Genomic DNA, 8,855 nt, shown 5'->3' with positions numbered 1-8,855 from the left:
TTGATTGAAATTATTTTTTTTGATTGAAGATGCTTTTTGTTTGATTGAATAATAAAAACACAAATTTACCTCCATATGTCTCAGCCCATGATGGCAAATGAAGTGTACTTCTTTTATTGTGTTGTATTGCTTCTAATCTAATTTTGTTCATTTGGATCGATTTTCATATACACCGGGGTAAGGGCCAGAATAAAGCTGAAGGCTAAACGTCCAAATTCACAGCCACTTTCTTCTAGTCGTTACGTTCAACAAAGGATCCGGCTCATGGTTACCAGGTAAGCCAGGTCCTTTAGAGGATGCAGCCCCTGAATTTGGAAACAGTTTCATAAAACTCTGTGCAGTGCGTCATGAGATATTTTGCTAATAGACAGGCATTACCTTTAGATTACCATTACATTTACCTTGTGGTAGCAGAAAAGAACAATGAAACAAGAAAACCTAAAATGTTATTTGTTTGTTTTTTATTCAAATTTAAATACAAATCCAGAAAATAGACCAAGAAAAAAAATAGGTAAATGTTTGGTCTCGAACACGAGCTCATTTCTGTACGAAAAGGTACAGACAAAAAGTCTTTAGAAAACATTTTAAAAATAAGTACTGTTATGATATGTAATTTATCCCCACGGTTACATAAAGATATGAAGAGATGAAATCATCATCACTTCCTCACAATACATACAAAACACACCACATCTCATTAAGGAGTACCATATGTATCGTTTTAAACATAATAGCAGCCATTAAGTTAGAGCTCCACTAAATCTTTGGCTAGTATGGCAAGACACGGGCTGGGAGCAGATATTTCCTGACATGAAAGCGGGTCAGTGAATGCAACAGGCAAAGCCGATTGGACCGAAGGCACTTAAAGACACGGAGAAACAACAATGAGTTTAACACAAAGAGAAGAAAAATAACAGCTTACCTCCATTTAAATACGAAGGATTGTCCTTGTAAATGAGTGAAGTCATTTTCACGAATCTTTTACGTAAACCAAAAAAAAAAACCCCCCACAATCTTCCTCAAACAGATTTGAATTTTCCCTTCTTCTTTCTTTAAATCCACACATTTCTATCCTTCAGAGCTGCATGACCTTATAAGAGGGCAAACTCTGATCAATGGATGAAAATTTCCAGAACAGATAAAACCTGATGAGGCTGGTGATGATTCCAGGCGTGTTCGGAACCTGAAACGAACATTTGAAAACGTTACGGTGCGGTTCAAGCCAACGCGGGGGACGGGAGTGACGTTAGCAGCGTTTTACCGTGATGTAGTAGTCGTTGAGCTGGAGGCCGTACAGCACCCAGGAGGTTGCAGTGAAGAAGGTGGCGACAGTCAGAGGGAAGGACAAACGCTGCACGTTACCACTGCGAATGATCTCTGCCTGCAAGGGACGAGAGGAGGGAGGCAGCGCGCCGTCAGCTAACAGAGGTTTGAATCTTCAAGATGTGGAACATGAAAGACGTTTGTTTTTAAAAAGCCCTCGGAGCGTTTCAGATCTGTTTTTCTCTCTCAACTGTTCAAACAAACAATGTTAGGTGAACTTTGGGTATAAAGATGCAGTTCGACTGTTACAGGGAAGTTTCACTGAGCTGCCTGTGGAAACTCTAACGGTACGTTCACACCGAACACGTTTTGAGTGGCAGGAGTGGCCGATTTACATGCAAAGTCTATGAGGACGCGCCTCTAGGGGTCGTGCGTCGCGTCACGTACGTTTTGGGCGGCGCACAAGGAAGGCGGAAGGGGCGCAGAGCGTTTTCCACGCATGCGGTACTGCAGAAGCCGCCGGCGCCCGAGCCGCCGCCACAGTTCAAAAATCTGAACTTTTCGCCGCTCGACGCGTCTCCCACTGAAAACCGAAACAGACAGACTGGAGATCTTTACCTGAAGTCGACTGTGTGCAGTTGGATTTTCTGGCAGAATATATCAGCACCGATGTGGATCAGCTGCTCGGGACCAAAAAAAAAAAAGTCTGTCAGCTGGCAGCTTCTGGAGTGACGAAACTAACCAAACAAATCGCATCTAAATCATCTGGTGAATTAATTACCTGGTGTGTGCAACATTCGCTTGCTCTTTAGTAAATAAATCAAAGCCATTTTCTTTTATTTTATCTTTATTCACCCGCCGAGGACACGCTCCTCTCACACCTCGCTGCTGCCGCTGTTTGTTCTGGTCTGAACACTAGTGCGTTCTTCGGTCTGAAAATAGTGCGTCCAACGAGAGACGTTTTGCGCTTTTTGGATGCTCAAAACGCGTTCGGTGTGAATGTAGCATAATCCTCCCTGAACCGCTCACTCTCAGTGTCAAAAAGAAACTGTTTGGCCTTCTGACATTGTTGGTTGAAACAATGACAACAATTACACAGTGGAGCCATGTGGTCTTCTCACCTTAAAAACAAAATAAACACAAATATATTGTGTTGTTCTGCGAAAAGGAAATGAACACGAGCTTACAAAAACCATAAAGTACAGGTGGAAATCCAGGGGAGTCGAGTGGATCAGACCCAACAAAAACTGGTTCAATGGAGACTGTGTCCCCATAAGACATCTGAGGAAACTATGCTTTTAGGTAACATCCATCCATCCATCCATCCATCCATCCATCCATCCGTCAGTCCATCCATCCATCAGTCCATCCATCCATCCATCCATCCGTCAGTCCATCCATCCATCAGTCTGTTCATCCATCCATTCATCCATCAGCCCATTCATCCATCCATCAGTCCATTCATCCATCCATCCATCCATCAGTCCATTCATCTATCATCCATCCATTCATCAGTCCATTTGTCCATCTATCCATCATCCATCAGTCCATTCATCCATCCATCAGTCCATTTGTCCATCCATCCATCAGTCCATTCATCCATCCGTCCATCCATCCATCATCCATCAGTCCATTCATCCATCCGTCCATCCATCCATCATCCATCAGTCCATTCATCCATCCGTCCATCCATCCATCATCCATCAGTCCATTCATCCATCCATCCATCATTCATCAGTCCATTCATCCATCCATCCATCAGTCCATCCATCCATCATCCATCCATCAGTCCATTCATCCATCCATCAGTCCATTTGTCCACCTATCCATCATCCATCCATCCATGTCAGTCTATTTGTCCATCCATCAGTCCATTTGTCATCTATCCATCAGTCCATTTGTCCATCCATCTATCCATCCATTCATTTATCCATCCATTCATTTATCCATCCATCCATCCATCAGTCCATTCATCCATCCATCAGTCCATTTGTCCACCTATCCATCATCCATCCATCCATGTCAGTCTATTTGTCCATCCATCAGTCCATTTGTCATCTATCCATCAGTCCATCCATCTATCCATCCATCCATTTATCCATCCGTTCACTTATCCATCCATCCATCCATCCATCCATCCATCCATCCATCCATCCATCCATCCATCATCTTCTGCTTGTTCTGGGATCAGGTCTCTGGGCAGCAGATTGATCAGGGAGGTCCAGACCTCTCTTTCCACTTCCAGCTCTTCTGGAAGGACTCCAAGGAGTTCCCAGGTCAGACCAGTAGACTCTGTCTCAATTCAGGGGTTGTAGTTCATGTAGACCACACCCTCTATAGCCCAGGTCGGCTGCATCTAACGGCTGTGAAGTGAGACGGTCTACTCTTCAGGAGCATGTTATGGTCGCTGCTGGAGCCATAAATAAGAATTTATAGGTTTATACTTTGTATACTGACATAACTGACAGGAGGAGCAGCTAAAATGTAATAAAATCAGGGCATTTTTTAAATGAAATTACTGCAAAGTTAAGAAAAAATAAATTTAACAGGACAGAACCGCATCGTGCAAACTTCACATTACTGTAAAGCTTGTAACCGAGGGGACGAGGAACAAACAGAATCTGAGAATAACAGGAAGAATGAAGAATAAATGGACGTCAGGAAGCTGAGCGGAGGTCAGTTCAGACGGACAGAAGGTGACAAACAGGAAGGAGGACTGAATCACGAGATGATACGGAGCCACGGAAAAGGAAACCCAGCAAACATGAGATTCCTTCACTGGAGCTCGTGTGCACAGAGGTACTGATAACTGTTGCTGCCTTTTCTTTTTTAATCTGTTGTTTTACAAACTAAGTGTCAAATGTTCACATCAACTAATGTGTGTTTCTGTGAAAAGGTTTTAATTCTCCTAAACAGTGTGTAAACCAAGTAGGGGTCTCTGCAGAACATGTTGTCCTGTGGGCGGAGACGTCCCAAATCGTCATTGGCCGAGGTCTTAATGTGGGCGGAGATGTCCCTGCTCGTGATTGGCGGAGGTCTTGATGTGGGCGGAGATGTCCCTGCTCGTGATTGGCGGAGGTCTTGATGTGGGCGGAGATGGCCCAAGAGATGTGATTGGTCGGATTAACGGTGGGGTATTAGGTTGGAGGGAGCGGGGAGTAGCTTGGTCGAGTAGGGCAGGAACTAACATGTTTTTTGGGGTTTTTTTTAGGTTAATTTTTTTAGTCATAACTTGAGAAAGGAAAGTGCTAGCTGTACGAAATTTGAACGTCGTACATGTGAAAGGATGTGTAACAATATGGTTCAGTTAAAACATCCCCAACCAGCCTGTAAAAAGATAGCTAAAAATCAATATTTTTTTTACAGGCTGGTTAGGGATGTTTTAACCGAGCCATATTGTTACACATCCTTTCACATGTAAGACGTTCGAATTGCGTGCAGCTAGCACTTTCCTTTCTCAAGTTATGACTAAAATTAATCTAAAAAAATTTACTTCCTGCCCGACTCGACCAGACTACTACCCGCTGCCTCCAGGCTCGCTCTAACCCCACCATCAATCAGACCAATCACGTCTCTTGGGCCATCTCCGCCCACACCAAAATTTCCGCCAATCACGAATAGGGCCGACTCCGCCCACAGGACAAAACCTACTGCAGAGACCCCTTACTCGTATAAATTGATCCTATTTTAAACAAAAATCAGCTACATTGTGTCTTTAAAACAACAACTCTCAGATATCAGCATAGCCTGGTAAAAACCAGACCCTGTCCTTCACTTTGTTTCATACGAGGGTCTGGACTCTCGGCTATAGAGAAGTGATTCTTGCAGGAGGCGTGGCCTCTGCTGAAGTTTAAAATGATTGGATCGGTTGGCTGCGACGTATGTCGCTGTGAAAGAGGCTAAGCTAAGAAGCTAACCGGAAATCGAGTGTGCTGTAAACAACCCTACTGAGAGGAGAAAAGTACCGAGCCGAACGAGACGACTGTAAATGAGAGCTGCTGCTTTGTCAGACAAATTTATTTTAATTTGAAGTCTTATCAACACAGACTGGCTTCATTCACTTCCTCCACTGCCGTATGCTAAAGTAACTAGCAGACACTGCGCAGAAAATTTACATTGTTCAAAACTCCACCTTCTGTTTGCTGATTGGCCCAGGTAAAATAAACTACAAGCAGACACTGTGCAGATAATCAACGTTCTGCTCTCTGATTGGCCAGGATGAAATGCTCCTGAAGAAATCCTTGTCTTTGGGAGAAGTCCCAGACGGAGCAGAGAAGGAAACTAGAATTGAGCGGAGCTGCGTAGAAAGACAAGGACCAGGCTATCAGCATGAAGTGTTTCATTACTTCATAATGTAAAATAAAATCCTATTTCACCGCAGTAATAAACAAAACAGCTCTTTTGTTCATATTTTCCCTTTTTTAGTTTTGAATGTTAGTAAGAAGTTTATATTGAATTTTGTTGAGGAAATGTACGACATCGAAGCTGAACTTTCACTTCCAATCAGCTCTTGTTTTTGTGCTGTTCACTCTGATAAACTCCCTGTAGTGGTAAGATTAAACTGTAGTTTTTTATTTCATATTTTGCCAATAATTTCTCACTTTTGGAGTCTGTAAAAAATCTACTATTCATGCGTGTATGTCTGGGTTTAGAGCAGGGATGGACACGCCTGGTCCAGGACAGCTGCGATCCTCTGCCCCAACACACCTGATTCAGTGACTGAACTTCCTCTTCAAGTTCTGCTAATCACACCATTCATGCAAATCAGGTGTGTTGGAGAAAAACATGTAAAACCAGCAGGACAGCAGCTCTCATGGACCAGAGTTGGACACCACCTGGTCCAGGGCTACGTCCACACTGCAGAAAAAAATGACACAAATCTGACTTTTTAGATAATTTCAGGATTTCTTTAAGCTGTGGTACTTTACAGTTATTAGTCTGTTGAGGCTATTTTGCACTGAAAATAGGAAAATTCTGATTCCTAATGCCTGACAGTCTACTGTCTCTAAAACAAAACATATCTCTTTTTATTCTTGCACAATTCTTTATATTATATTTTTTTAGTATTAGTTGTATTATTGCTAGTTACTGGTAATTTTGTTTTTTGTGTGCTGTAACTAAGGTGTGAACCTCTGTACTGATGCTGCTGTCACACCTGAATTTCCCCTCGGCAGGACAATAAATTCTATTCTATTCTACTCTATTCTATTCTATTCTATTCTATTCTATTCTATTCTATTCTATTCTATTCTATTCTATTCTATTCCAGAGGTCTGGGTATACAGATTTTAGCTTGGAACTCTTCAAGTCTTCAGCTGCAGAACAGAAATCCAGTCGCTTCATCTTATTATAACTTTCCAGATTTGTGAAGTCCTGGACGACTGACTTTAAAGCAACATGAGATGCTAACAGTGGCGTGCCAACATGTAGGATTGTAGAAGTTCTGCACCTGAGAAGGCTGGAAGTGGTCAGATCAAATGGAAACATTGGACAAATCAAGCATAGCTGATAACAAATTAGTCGTTCTTATTGATGCTAACATTGTAGCATCCAGATTTACTTGTGTAAACACAGCGTGTGACTTTGTGTTCTTCTGCACATGCAGGTCACTCATGGGCTGTGTTCTGTTCATGTTGAAGCCTGACACTTTTAAATTATAAGGTGAACGACCACACTAAAAATTAAATAAATCTGGATTGAGCATGAAGATCTGCAGTGTGAACGTAGCCTTGGAGCTTTTATCTGACCGAATAACGTAAAAAATATGTTTCAATAAGACACAGCTTTCTGTGGAAAAGTCCAAAGTGTGTGTTTGTTTCACATACCAGGTCAAAGAGTGGCGACAGGTACATGCTGATGGTGATGACGCTGCAGGTGAGACCCAGCTGGCTGAGCCGGGCCCTCTCCTCGGTGAGAAACGTAGAGAAGTATAACCAGCCGCACATCAACACGGCTCCTGCAGCCAGAATCTGGATCAGCACCAGCCTCTGGAACAAACAACAACAACAGGAAGAAGAAAATAAAAGCTACAGGATCAGGTGAGTTACCTGCAGGTCATCACTCTGCTCCAGGTGTACCTTGTGCTTGGTGTAGAAGAAGTACATGATGATGTAGAGGAGCTGCAGAAAAGCTCCAATGATGTTGACAGACATGATTGTCTTATCCCACTTCAGGATCCCATAGGACAACCACCCTATGTTACTGTGGGACAGGGAGGATAATCAGATGTGCTGACCATAAAGCCAACAGGCTGCTGAATGATTCAAAATAAAATGATAAAACTTACTTTAGACACGTGGTCAGGAAGGGGAGAAACTGGATGTTTTCTGTACTTTTGGATTCTCGCATTTTCTTTAGGTCGGTTCTAGAAACACAGTTAAAAACATTAATACAACAGACACAACTTAAATTAACTTATTTAACTATTTTCTTCAGAAAAATTTAGTACAATAAACGAAATTACAAACTTACAGTCCAGTCGAGAACATCCCGACCGTGAACACAATGCAGGCCCATGACAGCAGCTGTAGTAAATCCATAAAGCGCAGGAAAAATCCAGTTCACCTTCCGCGTTTATATTAAGCCTTTTTTCTACTTTTAAACACGACTAAAGACAGAAGAACGATGCAAAACAACTACAAAAAAAAAAAAACTCTCTGGATTTCCGTGTTTGCAATCAGTGTGCTTAACATCCCTGTCCTCTGATTGGCTACAACACAAAGGAGGCGGGACGTGTTTGACCAATGGTATGCTGAGACGATGCAAAACGTAATCATTACGTCAAAAATTAAAGGGCCAGTCAGCATTACTGCCATAAAACGAGCTGATTGAGGAGTGATATTTGCTCTGCTTCTAGTTCTTCTTTATGTTCATAGAAAAATAATCAGTCAGAGAAAAGACCAGACCTTTTAATAGAAAGTCAACAAATAATTTATAGGATTCAACCACTGGGTTCAGTGGTTAACTTTACATGGATACCATTACATGTAGGAATAAAGGGAAATGATTTGGCAGATAAGCAGTGGCGTCACTAGGCCTACTTTAGCGGGGCTGGAGCCCCCCTAAAATATTTTAAAGCCCCCCCTAAATTATTTTGGTAAAAAAATTATTTTATTTTATTTTTACAAAAATTCAATATGATGTGGTCAGAATAAATAACCATTTAATATTTCATACTTAACTAAAATATATGATCATAAATCTGTCAGTTTCCCTTTAATTTATAGTGTAATACTCCCCCACCACATAAAATCCAGTCCACGTTTTTCCTGCAACATTAATAGCAGCATGCTAGCAAGTTTACTCTCAGAGCCAGCTAAGTGCAGCATGAATGCTCAGTGAAAAGAGGATATACGAAAGTTTTTCAAGAAAGTAAGTATTATTTAGTAAAGTAGTGTCAGTATTCACAGATGTATCTAAAATAGTTTTAATGTTCAGTTTGGGGGTATTTTTGATATTGGTATGAATTGATATTAAAATTGATGTTACAATATTATTTGGCCTTGAATGGTTTAAAAATAACTATGGAAAAAATTAATAATCTGAAATTGTAGGTATTGTTCTCTAAATAAATGTTACTGAAATGATACTTT

At 41.5% G+C, this 8,855-nt stretch overlaps 1 protein-coding gene across 1 annotated transcript; it reads right to left on the bottom strand.

The window, feature by feature from the left end:
• Window positions 1-444: 444 nt before the first annotated feature.
• Window positions 445-7,961, bottom strand: slc50a1 (solute carrier family 50 member 1). The gene is made up of 6 exons (XM_014027098.1): window positions 7,735-7,961; window positions 7,550-7,627; window positions 7,341-7,464; window positions 7,089-7,250; window positions 1,262-1,381; window positions 445-1,183 (listed from the first exon to the last, which is right to left on the bottom strand). Exons 1-6 carry the CDS (start codon window positions 7,800-7,802, stop codon window positions 1,076-1,078), a joined length of 660 nt encoding a protein of 219 aa, XP_013882552.1. The 5' UTR covers window positions 7,803-7,961; the 3' UTR covers window positions 445-1,075.
• Between the last annotated feature and the right edge of the window lie 894 nt (window positions 7,962-8,855).

Source organism: Austrofundulus limnaeus, unplaced genomic scaffold, assembly GCF_001266775.1.
Source record: "Austrofundulus limnaeus strain Quisiro unplaced genomic scaffold, Austrofundulus_limnaeus-1.0 Scaffold615, whole genome shotgun sequence".
Taxonomy (NCBI): domain Eukaryota; kingdom Metazoa; phylum Chordata; class Actinopteri; order Cyprinodontiformes; family Rivulidae; genus Austrofundulus; species Austrofundulus limnaeus.
The sequence above is the reverse complement of the archived record's forward strand: the minus strand, read 5'-3'. Positions and strand labels throughout refer to the sequence as shown.